Here is an 18,226-nt window from a genome sequence, read left to right on the forward strand (position 1 = left end):
TCACTTCTCCAGATGAGTATTATAGTTTTAAGAATGCATGTTAAAGATCTTATATGTGTTTGTCTCCATTTGAGGGATTGGAACAAATGCGGTTGTATCTTAGAGCTTGGCTGTGGACAATGGATCACGTGATGTGTCCAGGATCGAAGCTGGAGGCATGTAGGTAAGTATAGCGGTCAGTAGGTTTCTGGTATAGGGTGGTGTTTGTGACTATCACTTACTTGCACTGTAGTGTCCAGGAACTGGATCTCTTGTGTGGACTGGTCCAGGCTGAGGTTGATGGTGGGGTGGAAATGGTTGGAAATCAGGTGGAATTCTTCAAGGGTCTCCTTCCCGTGTGTTCATATGATGAAGATGTCATCAATGCAGCGCAAGTAGAGGAGGGGTGCTAGGGAATGAGCGCTGAGGAAGCATTGTTCTAAGTCGGCCATAAAAAAGTTGGCATACTGCTTGGCCATGCGGGTACCCATAGCAGTGCCACTGATTTGAAGGTATACGTTGTCCCCAAATTTGAAATGATTGTGGGCGAGGACAAAATTACAAAGCTCAGCCACCAGGTGTGCCATGGCCTCATCAGGTATACTGTTCCAACAGCTTGTAGTTCATCTGTGTGTGGAATATTGGTATAAAGAGCTTCTACATCCATGGTGGCCAGAAAGGTGTTTTCAGGAAGATCACCAATGCACTGTAGATTCCTCAGGAAGTCGGTGGTGTCTCGAAGATAGCTAGCAGTGCTGGTAGTGTAGACTCTGAGGAGAGAGTCCAAATAGCCAGATAATACTACTGTAAGAGTGCCAATGCTTGAGATGAGGGGGCATCCAGGATTTCCAGGTTTATGGATCTTGGGTAGCAGATAGAATACTCCTGGTCGGGGCTCTGGGATGTGTCTGTGTAGATTTGTTCCCATGCTGTAGCAGGGAGTTTCTTGAGCAGATGGTGTAGTTTCTTTTGGTGGTACTCAGTGGGATTGGAGGATACTGGCCTGTGGAATGTGGTGTTGGAGAGTTGTCTCGCAGCCTCCTGTTCCAACCTGTTCATGATGACGACAGTATCTCCTTTGTCAGCCCCTTTGATTATAATGTCAGAGTTGTTTCTGAGGCTGTGGATGGCATTGTGTTGTGTACAGCTGAGGTTATGGGGCAAGTGATGCTGTTTGTTCACAATTTCAGCCTGTGCATGTCCGCAGAGGTCCAGTCTGTCATTTCAATTGTCGGGAGGAGTCCACACAGAATTCTTCTTCTTGTAGTGTTGGTAGGAGGGTTCCTGTGGGTCAGTGCCCTGTTCAGAAGTGTATTGAAAATATTCTTTGAGTCAGAGACTGCGAAAGCAGGTTCCCAGATCACCGCAGAACTGCATCATGTGCGTGGGGTGGTGGGGAAGTAAGAGAGTCCCTGAGATAGGACAGAGACCAACACCTACAAAATCTCCACCAAGCATTCTCAAAACTACAATACCCGCACAAGGAAATAAGGAAACAGATCAACAGAGCCAGACGTGTACCCAGAAGCCTCCTACTGCAAGACAAACCCAAGAAAGAAACCAACAGGACTCCACTGGCCATCACATACAGCCCCCAGCTAAAACCCCTCCAACGCATCGTCAAGGATCTACAACCCATCCTGGACAATGATCCCACACTTTCACAGGCCTTGGGTGGCAGGCCAGTCCTTGCCCACAGACAACCTGCCAACCTGAAACATATTCTCACCAGTAACTGCACACCGCACCATAATAACTCTAGCTCAGGAACCAATCCATGCAACAAACCTCGATGCCAACTCTGCCCACATATCTACACCAGCGACACCATCACAGGACCTAACCAGATCAGCCACACCATCACTGGTTCATTCACCTGCACATCCACCAATGTAATATACGCCATCATATGCCAGCAATGCCCCTCTGCTATGTACATTGGCCAAACTGGACAGTCTCTACGGAAAAGGATAAATGGACACAAATCAGACATTAGGAATGGCAATATACAAAAACCTGTAGGAGAGCACTTCAACCTCCCTGGCCACACTATTGCAGACCTTAAGGTGGCCATCCTGCAGCAAAAAACCTTCAGGACCAGACTTCAAAGAGAAACTGCTGAGCTTCAGTTCATCTGCAAATTTGACACCATCAGCTCAGGATTGAACAAAGACTGTGAATGGCTTGCTAACTACTGAACCAGTTTCTCCTCTCTTGGTTTTCACACCTCAACTGCTAGAACAGGGCCTCATCCTCCCTGATTGAACTGACCTCGTTATCGCTTGCTTGCTTGCTAGCATATATATACTGCCCCTGGAAATTTCCACCACATGCATCTGAAGAAGTGGGTATTCACCCACGAAAGCTCATGCTCCAAAACGTCTGTTAGTCTATAAGGTGCCACAGGATTCTTTGCTGCTTTTACAGATCCAGACTAACACGGCTACCCCTCTGATACTTGAGATAGGACAGACTCTTCTGCCGGGCTGTGTATGTGGTTGGATAGGTTAACAATATTGTTGGGTGAGTTAACCACTGTTGTAGCCCCTGTGGCATGATGGCACCAGAGGTGGTGCCAGCCTCTTCCTGGATGGTGTGGAGGGGCCCCTGAAATGGTCTAGACAGAAAATTGGGGCGGGAGGGAATTGTACTAATCATCTTATGGGCACAGGGCACCCTTATTTTTGCGGTTCTACACTGCTGCTAGAAGCAGCGGTGCCTTCAGAGCTGGGGGCTCGGCCCGCAGCTGCCACTCTCTGGCCTTCCAGCTTTGAAGGCAGCACCACTGCCACTGCCAGCAGCAGCAGCAGAGAAGTAAGGGTGGAAATACCATACCATGCTGCCCTTCACAGGCCTGGTCCACACTACAGCGTTAAATCGATTTAACTCTGTACCCATCCACACTACAAGGCACTTTAAATCGATTTTAAGGGCTCTTAAAATCGATTTCTGTACTCCTCCCCAACGAGAGGAGTAACCCTAAAATCGATATTACTATATCGATTTAGGGTTAGTGTGGACGGAAATCGAAGTTATTGGTCTCATTTCTTTAATGTAGCTACCCAGAGTGCACCGCTCCGGAAATCGATGGTAGCTTGGGACCATGGATGCACACCACCGAAGTAATGTGCCCTAGTGTGGACTCGTAAAATCAATTTTATAAAACCTGTTTTATAAAACTGGTTTTAATAATTTCGATTTTATTCTGTAGTGTAGACGTGGCCTGAGTAATAATATTTAAACTTTGTGCTGGGAGGAGTGGCTACGAGGCACTAAGACAAATTTGGGGTGACTCCCCCGCCCCCTCCCAGTGCTGTCCCTGACTGGTGTAAAGATTCATAGTATGATGCTTTTATTTTTTACACGGTTTTGATAAGCAGTGGAATAGTTAGGCATGTTGACCTTTAAAGTATTATCACTAGTTAGAACCCACTGAAACTAATGGGGCTGTTCACACCCCAGTGTTATTTCGGGCTCTCTGGAAACTCAGGCAGGCATCTTTGCATTGATTATACTTGCTCCACAGTCATAAAAGTTAGAGGCTCTTTTTGAAAATGGAAAGCAGAGAGCCTGGAGAACTACTGAGAGGACCTGACTTGACCTTCATGCCACCGCTGTGCTACTACATTTGGGAAACACTGCATTAAATGCAAGACACGGGTTTTGAATCTTAAACAGAACTTGTCCTCCAGGAGACTGTAAGGTATTTGAGTTAAATAGATGCCAGCAGAACAAACAAACTGAAGAATTTTAAAGAGTCAAACTAAAAATCATTTCCCTGTCAATCAGATTTCACGATTGGCGCTGTGAAGTCATAGTCTCTGTAGTTCTCCAGTTGTTCAGAGTTTTTCAGGAAAGGCAAGCCCTGAATTTCTAATTTGAAATAAAATAAGGAATGTTCATGTTTTCTTTATAATTTTATGATGTACAAAGAGTCTGTTGTTAGTTTAGGCGTAGGTAAAGACTATTTATTCTCTCTTCAGTTTTGATACCAATGGACACATCTACCAGAATCAGCTGTTTTTTAGAAGGTGCTCTCGAAGCTTTATTTTGCATTCCAAATTACAGTAATATAAAATCTTGTTCATTTAGATTCCTTTTAGTGGGTGTGTGCTAGAAAGGGCAAATCATTTACAGAATTCAGTAAAATGGAGACCTATATTTACAAGCTAAACATGCTTGTATGCAAATAATCAAGTTGTAGAATATTTTTTTTTGACTGAGGCTACATCTTCATTACCCGCTGTATCGGCGGGTAGCAATCGATTGCTCGGGGATCAATATATTGCGTCTCATCTAGACGCGATATATCAATTCCCGAACACGCTTATATCGATTCCGGAACACCACCAACCCGAACAGAGTTGCGGAGTTGACATGGGGAGCCGCGGACATCGATCCCGCGCTGTGAGGACGGTGAGTAATTCGATCTTGATACTTCGACTTCAGCTACGTTATTCACGTAGCTGAAGTTGCATATCTGAGATCGATTTTCCCCCGTAGTGTAGACCAGCCCTGAGAGATTGTATATTACTTTTTATGTAATAGTTCCTTTGAAGATAGTTTTCAAAGGTTTGTTTAGTTTCCACCACATGCTAGAGGAAATGTTCATGAGAGAGATACTTCCTGATATTTATGAGTTTCCTGCATAGGGATTAACTTTCAGAAAACATTACAAGTAAACACAGCTTCTACAAGTTGTCATGCAGTGTGATACAATAAAATCTTCATAACTAAAGTGCCAAAAAGTATGTCTGACTATCCTCAACATCACTTGTTTGAAAATAATTGTTTGCAGAAAAATGATCAGTTTAACCTGCACAGGATACAGATAGTTCAGTTTTTTATTCGGGTTATTCTGTGGTCCGTGTGACGGATCAAAAGTTTCACTCAGTCTGCAACATTTGAATTCCATTAAAAGTTACTTTAGTTTGAAATACAGATTGTAAGGTTTACACTAAGAATATATCCCATGCAAGCAGAGTGCCAGGTTTGTGCTCAGAGTTTCATTCTTGTGTAAATCCAGAGTAACTACATTGAAGTGAATCGGGTACTCTGGGTTTAAAGTAACTGAATGCAGAATCTGAGTGTATGATGTTTTGTCACACTGAATGCAAAGAGCTATGTAGTATTGTATGACCCTTGTATGTAACAAGCATGTCATTTCTCAGTACTATAGCTGCAAGGCTTACATGTTTCAATATTTTGCTCTCCCATAACAACAACAAACTGCTTTTAATAAAAGGTGACACTTGTAGTGATAGGTGAACCTCAAAGAGGTCTGAGTCAGGATAAACTTCTGATAAGCATCCAAACAAAACGTATTGGGGAGGGAGGCTTGCATCATTGGGGCTCTGCTATCAGCCACCAGCAGAAGATTAAAGTTAGCTGAAAAACTTTTCAACTTGTCTGTGGAATGTCTAGACTGCAGTCACTAGGTGTGATTGCAGCTGGAACTAACGTACTCGAGCTAGCTTTAATCTAGCTAGTTTGGGTCCTGGAACAGAGAAGCCATGGCAGCATGAGCTTCCGTGTGGGCTAGTCCCACAAGTAATTTCCCAGGGTTTTAGGCAGATACATACAATCTATGCTGAAGCGTCCGCTGCTGCAGCGTCACTGCTCCAGGACCCAAGATATATTAAGGGTATGTCGGCTTGAGCAGCAATCATCCCAGTGACTGCAATCTAGACGTACTCTTAGGCTTATGAAAAATTAGAATATTCTTTGCTTATCTGTTTTTTCGCTTCTTTTAGAAATGACCAATCTTAATCATGTCTTATTTGCATTGCTCCTTTGATTCTATTTCTAACAAGGGGGATTTCTAATCTTTGGTCTGTATATATTGTGTTTTTTTTGTTTTTTGTTTTTGTTAAATAATAGAATCAGACCACAGCTAGCCAAAGAGAAGATTGAAGGATGCCATATTTGCACATCTGTCACACCTGGCGAACCTCAGGTGTTCCTGGGAAAAGATAAGGCCTTCACTTTTGATTATGTGTTCAACATTGACTCGCAGCAAGAGGAGATTTATGATCAATGTGTAGAAAAACTGATTGAAGGGTGCTTTGAAGGATATAACGCCACTGTTTTCGCTTATGGCCAAGTAAGTCTTACAGTTTAATTTAAAATATTTGTTTATGAGCAAATGTAAGAAATTTCCAGTAACTACAGTTTTAGTAAAGTTTTAAAATATATGAACCTGTTTGTTTTAAAAAGCATTGTGTAAGGAATACTATATAGAAGGTTTATATAGAGCCTTTGGGCTGAAGGATGCCAGTTCAAATGCAGTGTAGATAAATATATATTCATCATATATTTGAATTTATAGAAGTGCTAAAAAGGCCATGAAGGTGCCTGTCATGTAACTTAGGATATATTTTTAAGTCAACAGTACTATTTAATATAATCCGCCACCAGTAAACCAGTGCCCTGTCCCTCTTCCTTCTTGAGCTGTTCCACACCTTTTCTTTTCCCCCTGTATTTTCAGATTCCTGGGGGGGAAATGGGCTTTGCAGTATGTCCTGAAGGCTATCAGATGTGGGCTATTTCAAACAAAGTTTGGGGAACAAATTCTAAAGCTGTGAATTCAAAGGGTAGGAATTAATGGTAAATTCTCAGAATGGAGAAGGGTAACTAGTGGTGTTCCCCAAGGGTCAGTCCTAAGACCAATCCTATTCAATTTATTTATCAGTGATCTGGAGAGAGGGGTAAATAGTGAGGTGGCAAAGTTTTGCAGATGATACTAAACTGCTCAAGATAGTTAAGACCAAAGCAGACTGTGAAGAACTTCAAAAAGATCTCACAAAACTAAGTGATTGGGCAACAAAATGGCAAATGAAATTTAATGTGGATAAATGTAAAGTAATGCACATTGGAAAAATAACCCCAACTATACATACAATATGATGGGGGTTAATTTAGCTACAACGAGTCAGGAAAAAGATCTTAGAGTCATCGTGGACAGTTCTCTGAAGATGTCCACGCAGTGTGCAGAGGCAGTCAGAAAAGCAAACAGGATGTTAGGAATCATTAAAAAGGGGATAGAGAATAAGACTGAGAATATATTATTGCCCTTATATAAATCCATGGTATGCCCACATCTCGAATACTGTGCACAGATGTGGTCTCCTCTCCTCAAAAAAGATATACTGGCACTAGAAAAGCTTCAGAAAAGGGCAACTAAAATGATTAGGGGTTTGGAGAGGGTCCCATATGAGGAAAGATTAAAGAGGGTAGGACTCTTCAGCTTGGAAAAGAGGAGACTAAGGAGGGATATGATAGTGGTATATAAAATCATGAGTGATATGGAGAAAGTGGATAAGGAAAAGTTATTTACTTATTCTCATAATACAAGAACTGGGGCCATCAAATGAAATTAATAGTCAGCGGGTTTAAAACAAAAGGAAGTTCTTCACACAGCGCACAGTCCTTACCTGAGGAGGTTGTGAAGGCTAGGACTATAACAACATTTAAAAGAGAACTGGATAAATTCATGGTGGTGAAGTCCATAAATGGCTGTTAGCCAGGAAGGGTAAGGAATGGTGCCCCTAGCCTCTGTCAGAGGATGGAGATGGATGGCAGGCGAGTGATCACTTGTTCATTGCCTGTTGGGTTCACTCCCTCTGGGGCACCTGGCGTTGGCCACTGTTGGTAGACAGATACTGGGCTAGATGGACCTTTGATCTGACCTGGTACAACCGTTTTTATGTTCTTAAGCTCTTGCAGGAAACAATGTGCCTGCAGCCCCCTGTTGATTTGAAATCAAGTGAAGACACTTGATTTCAGGAGACCTGGGTTCAGACTTCTGCTTAGAACATGTCTTCATTCAGAAAAAAAAGGTGTGTTCTTAATTCCATTTAGTTAACTTGATAAAATCCTAGTAAAGACAAGGCAGATTGTAGTTTAACATGAGTTAGCAGGGTGAGTTAAACCTCCATAGTCTTTGGGTATGTCTGCAGTTCAAGCCAGTGGTCTAAACTCTTGCTTGAGAAAACATACTTATGCTAGTTCCGATCAAGCTGGCATGTTAAAAGTAGAGTGTAGTCCTGTTGGCCTGAGTGGTGGGAGGAGCTAACCACCCCAAGTAAGAACCTATGGTTTCGGACAAGCCGCTAGCTCAGAGCTTGGCAACCTTTGGCACACGGCCTGTCAGGGAAATCCACTAGTGTGCCAGGACAGTTTGTTTACCTGCAGCGTCCGCAGGTTTGGACGATCGCAGCTCCTACTGGCCACGATTTGCTATTATAGGCCAGTGGGGGCTGCGGGAAGTGGCATGGGCTGACGAATGGGCTGGCTGTTGCTTCCTGCACCCCCATTGGCCTGGAACGGTGAATCACGGCCAGTGTGAGCTGCGATCGGCCGAACCTGTGGACACTGCAGGTAAACAAACTGTCCCAGCCTGCCAGCGGATGTCCCTGATGGGCCTCGTGCCAAAGGTTGCCAATCCCTGGGCTAGCCCTCGCACTACCTTGGTTATGCTATTTTTATCATGCTAGCTTGATCAGCGCTAGCATGGATATATCTCTTCAAGCTGGAATTTGCACCTCCAGCTGCATGTGCATTCAACCTGCTAACTCATGTGAAAACTGCAAACTGCCTTGTCTTCAGCAGGACTTTACCTCGAAGTTGAGAACACACATTTTTTCTTAATAAAGGCACAGCCAATTCTTTCTGTGTTTTCAATTCCTCATCAGTAAAATGGGGATAATGTACTTTCCTACCTCGAAAGATATTTTGATAATAGGTACAATAATGAATGTGAGATGTTGAGATACCGCCATGAGAGCCGTATAATAACCTAGGTAGACAATTGAAAATAGTGCCAGCACAATTGGCTTTAATGACACATTAGTTGGCACTCTCAACACAAATGACTAAATGGGCTTGGAAATGGGCGCTATCCACTCTGTCTTGGAGATGAGGGCTGAAGCATTTTGTCAGTACCATAGGAGAAGTTTGAACTGCCACTGCCTGTGCTGTACCTGTTCTGTGGATAAGCGGAGGATTTTGATTTCTAACATGGTCAATAAAACACTTTTTTTCTCAAGCATTTCATTCATAAAGAAAACCTTTATAAAGAAATCAAAGTCATGCATCTGCTGTAGAATTTATATAGCTTCTACTTTATCTCCTTTTTTAGAAATGCTTCTGTTATCTTACTCTGTGTGTGGTAGCTTTGTAATGCAATTAGTAAGAGCTGTGACTTAACAGAAGTGCCTAAGTTTCATACAGTGGTAGTGTTCAGGAGCAACTTTATTGTACCTCTTGACATGATCCAAGATTGTGTGCGATTTTGTGCCTTTAATGTATGCTATACCTAGGGAAGTGGTGGAATCCCCTTCCTTAGGGGTTTTCAAGGTCAGGCTAGACAAAGCCCTGGCTGGGATGATTTAGTTGGGAATTGGTCCTGCTTTGAGCAGGGGGTTGGACTAGATGACCTCCTGAAGTCTCTTCCAACCCTGATATTCCATGAATTCTGTGATTCTACTTGTGACTTCTCTTCTTAAATTCAGACAGGCGCTGGCAAAACATATACCATGGGAACAGGATTTGATGTCAACATAACAGAAGAAGAACAGGGCATTATATCACGTGCTGTTAAACACCTTTTTAAATGCATTGAAGAAAAAAAGCAAGCTGCTATTAAACAAGAACTTCCAACTCCAGAATTCAAAGTGAATGCCCAATTCTTGGAGGTAAACTTTGTTTACATAGCTATTTCTTTGGAAAGTCGGTGAAATATTTATGTATCCTGATATCTACTTATTCAGTAGTTTTTCTCATGTAATATATTTTTAATTTATTATTTTGCTGTTTCCCTTTAGTATTTGATTTGGCTCTTGAATTTATAAAAGGAGACTTTACAATCTAATTCTAATTCATTCTTTTTCCAGCAGATAGTAAATTATTTTTGGCAGGTCCATTTACAATGTACTTTGAATAGAAAACATTTTTTTATACATACATATTTAACGCAGTCCTATCCCTTTCTGTACCATTTGTGTGGTCATGGGAACAATCACATAATCACCTTTTTTAAAGTTTTGGAATAAACTGCAAAATACGAAATAAATGGCATTTACTTTGTGCTTCTGAACAGTAATCTGCGCTCTGCCCATTCATCTAACTATGCCAAGAATATCTCTAATATTCCAGTGCCGTTAGTAGGCTTGTTACAGCCATCATTCAAAAGCTGACTGACTTAAAAATATTTCTTTCCCTAGTTCTTGGCAATATTGAAAATCTGAAGATCTCTTCACTGTAACTGTAAGGTCCTCTGGCAGCTCCTTTGCTATTTAGCTCACCCAGGATTGGGTCCTCAAGTTACTCCCTAGATGTGACCAGCATCATGGTTACATAAATAGCTGCTCCTCTGTCCCCTCTGTGATCTCTGAGTGAGTGCACCTGCCCTCGCCTATCCCAGATGCCAGGCCTTGTGATTTTACCTATGTTGGAGAGGAATTTGACAATTTTCTCTCTTTGACTGGGCCCTGAGCTACAGTAACCTGCATATCAAAGGTTCTTTCCTGCAGGTCCAAACGAGTTCTAGCACCTGTGGTTCTTCCCTTCAGGAGACTGTGATCAGTGGTATACAGTGACACAACAACCTTCTTAAAACCAAAGTATTGTTTGTTTATCAGCCAGAACAAAGCATTAGATAAGAGAGACATGCACACAGACAGTTTCTCTAAAGTCTTACCATCCCCTGATGGTAACCTAGGCAGGCCTAACTTCTTTAGATATCCCCAGCAGAGTGTTGTGTGTCTGTCTGACTCTCCTGAATAGAGAGTTTTTTTTCTTTTTTTAATCCTACTACAGTTCTTTTTCTTTCCTGTTCACCGGCCTTTTCTGGTCCTGGAATTGTCTTTTAACCCTGAAGTGTTTGCTGAGGAGTGGCTTATCTTGAGCCGTTCTCTTCCCTTCCTGCAAAATGCATAGTATAAACCATGGAACACATTGAATTTCTGCATATGGATCTGCCTTTAAACATTTGAGGGGTAGGGTAAGCCGCTTCCAGGTTGCCCTTTGCACTGCATCCAGTGAAAGCCCACCACGTGCTGTGAAAGCAATTCATATGGAGTTGTAGAGGCAGCTGTTGGCAGAAGAAGCCCTGACAGCATGGTTCCACATATGGGATGTTTCCTGGGAGCTGGAGTTTAAGAAGTCTGAAACCTGGGCTAATATGGGCCAGTGTCACCTGTCCCCTCTCTCATTTAGTAATACCGTGACACTGGACTGGGGACGCCTAAAGCCAATGGCATTCGTGCTCCTTCCCCCATTCCTACACTCCCAACACTTACTAGTTTGCAAATCTTGTGAGTCTAACTGAATGTACAGGTAATGTAATTGTTAAATTTTTGGAGGACATATCCATGTTCCGCCCCCCCCTTTTTTTTTTTTAAAAATCCCCCATATTGCTAAACTACAAAATCTGATATTGCACAGTGGTTCTCCCTGTCACTAGTGCATGTTGAGAAAGTTCTACTGTAAATTGTAGGAATGTGTGTATTGTTTAATTCGGTATTTTGTTGCTGGAATCTATCTAAATCTTTTAAGCTCCACTCATCACCATGGCTTCTGAGTAAAAAGCTGCTTGTTTGTACAAGATGTCCTAAGTAACTTTAAAACATGTGACTGAAGTTTAACAGACCTTACTGTGTTGTCAGACTTGCACGCTTTTGCCACTGTTCATTTTAGGCACAAATTTTAAAAACTCTGGCTAATGTTTGACTAGAAGAATAATGCATGATGAATAGTTCAAATGCTAAAACTGTTCTCTTCACAATGGATTTGGACTTTACTTTCTCATTGTTTTGAAACTTGCAGTTGCTCTACTTCAGCTTGGATCGTAGCAGCATGAGCAGTGACAAAACCTTAAGAGAATATTTACTGGATTTCAAGAGTTTGTGCAGCATATAATACTGCAAACATTACTGTGACTGTTGTAATCCCCAGATATTGTTCTGTAACGAAACAATGCAGCGGAAACTATAGATACAATTAGTTGATATGCTTCTGTATCCTATGTTAAAACCATGGTAACTCTGCCATACTTCCTCTCATATCTTTGAACACTTAGTCTAAAATGGCTACCTTCTGATAATTGAAAATTGCTTCCTGTCCTTGATACGAGCTGTTGACCTACACTCGGTGCCAATCAAAGGGGGTCCGAGCTCAAAGGGGGCCTCAAATTTAGACACTAGTTAATTTTTTGGCATTTGATAAGTTTTGCAACTTGTTTCTGTGTGCATCCCTATTGGACCAAAATGTGACACTCTCAGCTTAGAGCTGCAAATTTAAGCAAATAAGAGATGTGATTTGGTAAAAGACACAATTTTTTGTTAACTGATATAGATTGTCATATTAAAGAGTTTAAAATGTTTATAAATATTAATAAAAATATATCGGTTCTGATGGCACAAGATTAGATTGTGATGAATGTGTCCTCTCAGATCAGCTGATTATATAAACAGACCACTTCTAGTGGCTGGTGCTGGATCAAGTGCATGCTGAAAGGTAGAGAATTGTTATGTTTTAGTGTCTTTATAGTTTTATGTCTCGTTGACTAAGGAATTATTTGTGTGTGAGAATTCCTCATTATTATCTTCATATGGTAGCTAAAAGAGGTGACTGGTTGGTTGGTTGAGCTCTGACTTGGCAGCTTGGCCATCATCATAGGCTTTTGTAGTGTATAGGGCCAGATTCAAGGTGAAAATTTGTGAGGACAATCTTGTACAGTGAATTTCATGAGGACACACGTTTAAAATGTTTTGGACATTATCCCTCTGTCTGTATCCGTGTCTGTGTTTACTGTATATGTGTCATCCCTTTTGTCTTCAGCTCAGCCTGTTACATTATATCATGCGTGCTTGAGTTTTGATTCAGTGATAAGGATAATAACCTGTCTGACTCTTTCATTTTGTGTTCTTAATTAGTATTCCTTCGTTTATGTCTTTTTACCATTTGTATACATGTTTACAGTAGATTTCCAGTGTAGATATTCCACTTATTTACAGTAGAATATTTCAAGTGTCAATAGGCTACACATTGACCAGATAGATCACTTTGAAGAGGAGATTTGAAAGTGGTACAAGCAAGAGACAGCGAAAACAACTTAGTGAAGCAGCAGCGAAGAGCTCAAAGCCAATAACTTCATTTCTCAAACCGCTGGAAAACACACCTTACCCAACAAACAATGCTACAGATAATGGAAACTCTGCAACCACAACTGGTGATATTTCAATGCCAAAACCTTAACATGAGGACAGTAGTCAAGAAGGAAATGTGCCAACAGTAACAGCTGCAGCAGAAGATCCTGTGTCTGATCAATAAACTCAACAGCAGCAGGAAGTTGTAGATCTTAATGCAGCAAGAGCAATTCATGAGTAGTACAGGTTTGATTGACTGACATTGGAATTATTAACACGAGCAATGCTGCCCAAGTGCAATCTTTTATTCAAATTAATTGTTTTGAAATTCCAAGTAACATTTCACGAGATGCTGATGATCATGCTTTCCCTACTCATCTGCTGACAAAAACTCTTCCAAATGAGACCTGCACAAGAAGCTGGTTATGCTAGAGTATGGAAAAAACAATCTCAGTATTGTGCACCCTGCTTCATTTTGAACAAAAGTGCTGCAAATACATCAGTTCTCTCTGATCAATCAGGATGGAGCATCAACAGAGGTTGGAGGAAGTTGAAAGACCGAATACCATCACGTGAGAGTTCAGTGTCGCACAAAGAAAACTATGTTGCATGGAAATCAGCCAGTAAGGTAGCATCAGCTGAAAGTTCAGTTGAGAATTTACTCTTGACTGAACTCTCTCTACAGAACCTAATAGCTGAAAAAAACTTCTTGAGCGCATCCTTAATGTCATCCTTTTTTCTTTCTGAGCGGGGATTATCTTCCTTTGGTTCCAGTCAACTTATTGGTGATCATGCAAATGGAAACTTTCTAGGCATAGTTGAGCTCCTCAGCAAATATGACCCACTTTTATCAGAGCATGTTAAATGAGAATCATGAGAGTCAAAAGCACATACAAGTTGATTATCTTTCAACACACATACAAAATGAGTTTATTGAGCGATATGGGTCATTCGTACAAACAACAATTCTTGATGAGATTCAAAATGCCAAGTATTTTCCAATCATTGTTGATGCCACTCCAGATACTTCTCACAAGGAACAGACTGTAATGGTTATTCGATATGTTAAGATTGTAGATGGCTCAAAATTTTCAATTGAAGAAAGGTTTATTTTGTTTGATAATTTTACTAGAAAAACTGGAAAAGAAATTGCTGCTCAAGTACCGGCAATTCTAGAAGGTTTTAAGTTAGATTTTCAAGTCTGCATTGGTCAATGGATCTAGTATGGCTGGGAAGTACAAAGCTAGATTTTGCCTCAGTAATTAGTACATTGATTTGCACAGGAAAAGGCTGGAAAAACATTTGTTAAATAAAAAAATGATGATGGATCTAATATGGCTGGGAAGTACAAAGGTGTACAAGCAGTTCTGCTTGAATGTAATTCAAACTGTATTTTCTCCAGCTGTGGAAACCACGCTCTAAACCTTGTAGGTGTTGACTGTGCTGAATCATGCAAGGAGGCAATTACTTACTTTGGAACTGTTCAGGAAATGTACAATCTCTTCAGTAGCAGTCCACAAAGCTGGGAGATTCCGAAGCAATATCTTCCTGTTTCACTGCATGGGATGTCCAAAATTAGATGGTCTGCATGGATTGATGGTGTTCAACCAGTTGCACAGCATTTGAATTGAGTTAGAAAGGCTTTAAATGAGCTTTAATCTCTCAATCTCACTGCACAGGCTCAAACTGATCTTCAGTCTATTCAGCAGCACATGTCCAAATTTGAATGCATTCTGATGTCATCTTTGTGGTGAAACTACTTACAATGATCCACCAAACTAATCTGGTAATTTGAAGCATGCAATGCTACACTTGATGTTGAGAGGGATAACATTGAAAGTCTTATCAATTACATTCAACAGATTCATGAACAATGGGATGTGATCCTGACTGAGTCCAAATTAGCAGCACAGAATATTGGTGTTTCATCTGAGTTCTCCACCAATTGCAACTTACTTACTGAATCCGATTCCGAGGAGCATTATAGGGTCAGTGTCTTCCTTGTCATCACTGACTCTATTCAATCAGGTCTTATACGTCGATTTGAGTCACTGCGACTAATTTGTACCCTTTTTGCGTTTCTTTGGCAGTTCAGCAGACTGAGTAATGAAGATCAGCTTTCTGCAGCTGAACAATTTCAGCAACAGTACAACAAAGAAATCTCAAGAGATCTCAGTGACAAGGTCATCTTCCTCAAACAAATATATTCAACACACTTTAAATTGGATTGCAAGCCAAAGGAATTGCTTCAAGAAATTCTCGAACTTGGACTCTCTGGGGTGTTTCCTAATATCACAATTGCATTGCATATTTTTGTCAGTTTGCCTGCATCAGTGACTTCAGGTGAATGCACCTTCAACGTGTTGAAACAAGTTAAGAACTATCACCGTTCACCTATGGGACAAGAGCTTTCGAATGGGCTTGCCATGCTTAATATCAACTGTGACACTGCATGAAAGCTAGATTTTGCCTCAGTAATTAGTACATTGATTTGCACAGGAAAAGGCTAGAAAAACATTTGTTAAATAAAAAAATATTCAAATTATGTCTCACTCTTTTTTTTTTTTTTTGGTGCCTTATTTTATTTTCATATGCCTTTTTTTTCTATTTTTTATTTTTATTTTTTTTAAATTATGGCTACGGGGCCTCAAAAACTGGAAGGGACCTGGGCCTCTCTGGATCTCTGAGAGGGCCTGCCTGCACTTAAAAAATCCCACATGTGCTAAGAAACTAGTATGTCAAGCCTACAACTAGAAATAAAAATGTTACTTCTGCCTAATTTGTCTTGCAAAAGCCACTGCATGGGATTTGCATTCCACACTATTCTTTGTGGTAAGTGCATACACAGTAATCTCAGGCACTGCAATTAGGTGCTGAGAACCTTTAAAAATTAAGTTTCTTTTTATTAGGTGCCTAAGTATTGACTTAGAGGCCTAGACTTATTCACCCATATGTTGAAAATTTTGGCTAAACCAAGTTTTGGTTCTCTCAGGCTGTTGGACAATAGCCTTTTTCTTAATCTGCCTCAGTGATGTGGTTTTTTTGGCTGTAATTCATTATAACAAATGTTACTGTTTGTTAATAGTTGCAAGTTTGATTAACCATGGTTAAGCAAGTCACTTAACCTTTCTGCCTCAGTTTCCAGAACCTAAAACTGAATAATAAAACTTGCCTACTTTACATAAGCTTTTTGAGGTTTAATTAATTAATTTTGAAAAGCACTTTGAGGATGTTTGCTCTCTAAGAGCTAAATATTATGTGGATATCTGACAGCCTGAAAAATATCCTATATGTTTTGCTTTTATATTAAAGTTATGGCTATAGGTCCCAATTAATATTTGGGCTCATTGTTCTAGGCAATGTACAAAGGTAGAGGAAGAAACAATGCCCCAAAGAGCTTATCTAAATAGACTTTGCCCTACCTACTTTCTAATTTACAACTAGAGTATGACATGTAAGTTCCATGTCAGTTTCACATTGTTATTGTGTGTGTGGTTGTTTTGGTATTTTTTTATGGAATATTTTTGGATGGGGTGTATTGTTTGTTTTACTTAGATATTATATGTATTCTAGGGCAGTGGTGGGTGAATAGAAAGGGATTAGCCAAAAGTAAAAAACAAAGAAGGGGCATTGAGAGGAGGGAGTTAGATGGGGGTGGGAAGGATAGAGAGGAACATGTCAGGCAAGTGGGATGAGGGACTGAGTGGAAGGAGGGTTGGAGCAAACAGTCAGACAGCAGAGGGGAAGGAATGTCCAAAGTAAAACTATAGAAAGCAGTCTGACATCATCGGTGTCCAAAGATGCCTTGCACTGAGACTGCTTCTGCAATTGCTTTGCTAGCTTTGACTGCCTTCCCTGGGTTGGCTTCACCCTATAATTTCTCTCTCCACACCCCCTCTCCCCCCTCCCCCTAGCCACATGGCTCAAATTGACATTGCTTGTATTTCTTAAATTAGATAGTAAAAGTGGCACAGATAATTAACCTCCAGTCATTTTTTTTTGTGTTCACTGATCTCCTAATGCTGTATTTTATACAGTGGCCCTTATGGTAATTATTGATGACTCTCCTATGAGAAGTCAATTTTAGAATGTTATATAAAGGTAATATGTAGATGTTTTGGTTTTGTTTAGAGTTTATTACCAAAAGTAACATTTTATGCCTTTTTTTTTTGCTAGCTTTACAATGAAGAAGTTCTTGATCTATTTGATACAACACGTGATATCGATGCAAAAAATAAAAAATCAAATATCAAAATACACGAAGATTCAACTGGAGGAATTTATACAGTAGGAGTTACAACGCGAACTGTGAATGGAGAAGCAGAGGTGATAACTGAAAATAAGTTTATACATAACGTATGCATCCCCAATATAAAAATATGGATTGTTTCTAGTTTGATGGACAAACGTGTTAAACCCTGACTCATTTATCTATCCTTTCCCCTCCACCCCCCAGTTCTTACTGTAGTCCAAGTTTAACCATTTTCAAACCATAGATGCAGGCAAGGGGTGGTGGTGCTGGAGGGTAGAAAATACTAAAGTTATTGTTCATGGTTTCTAACTTCTGATAAATATAATGAGTAAAAATGTAAGTCTTCTGTTCCATTAGTGACAGAACCTTCTGAAGCTCAGCAATTTAACTTAAGCTTAAAATAGAGCTGAAAACTTTTTTGTTTCAAACACAGCACTCTTTTATGTCTGTGGATTGATACAAATAGGACCTGCACTTAAGTAAGGGCTTGTCTTCACTACCAGTGTAAGTTGACCTAAGTTACACTACTCTAGCTATGTGAATAACGTAGTAGAGTCAACGTAGCTTAGGTCAAATTACCCCAGTGTCTCCACTGCGCTGCATTGATGGGCGCTGCTGTACAGTTGACTTACCTTACTCTTCCAGGGGAGCTAAAGTACTGGAGTCAACCAGAGAGTGCTCTGTCATCAATTTAGCAAATCTTCACTGGATCTGCTAAATCAATACCTGCTGCATCGATTTCAGCAGCGTCAATCTTCCTAGTAGTGACGACAAGCGCTAAGGCCTGGTCTGCATTGGGAGGGGGAGAGCAATCTAAGTTACACAACTTCAGCTATGTGAATAATGT

At 40.7% G+C, this 18,226-nt stretch overlaps 1 protein-coding gene across 10 annotated transcripts in view; it reads left to right on the forward strand.

The window, feature by feature from the left end:
• The window catches only part of KIF21A (kinesin family member 21A), a 151,797-nt gene that overhangs the window by 38,839 nt on the left and 94,732 nt on the right, over positions 1-18,226 (forward strand). For 9 of the 10 annotated variants that reach the window (XM_050936020.1, XM_050936024.1, XM_050936027.1 and 6 more), the window contains exons 2-5: positions 75-163; positions 5,860-6,082; positions 9,492-9,674; positions 17,304-17,453. In XM_050936020.1, the coding sequence (XP_050791977.1) occupies positions 87-163; positions 5,860-6,082; positions 9,492-9,674; positions 17,304-17,453 (633 nt within the window). In that variant the 5' untranslated portion in view covers positions 75-86. The remainder of the gene's footprint in view (positions 1-74; positions 164-5,859; positions 6,083-9,491; positions 9,675-17,303; positions 17,454-18,226) is intronic. The other variant, XM_050936022.1, reaches the window with a different exon arrangement.

This window comes from Gopherus flavomarginatus, chromosome 1 (assembly GCF_025201925.1).
Source record: "Gopherus flavomarginatus isolate rGopFla2 chromosome 1, rGopFla2.mat.asm, whole genome shotgun sequence".
Taxonomy (NCBI): domain Eukaryota; kingdom Metazoa; phylum Chordata; order Testudines; family Testudinidae; genus Gopherus; species Gopherus flavomarginatus.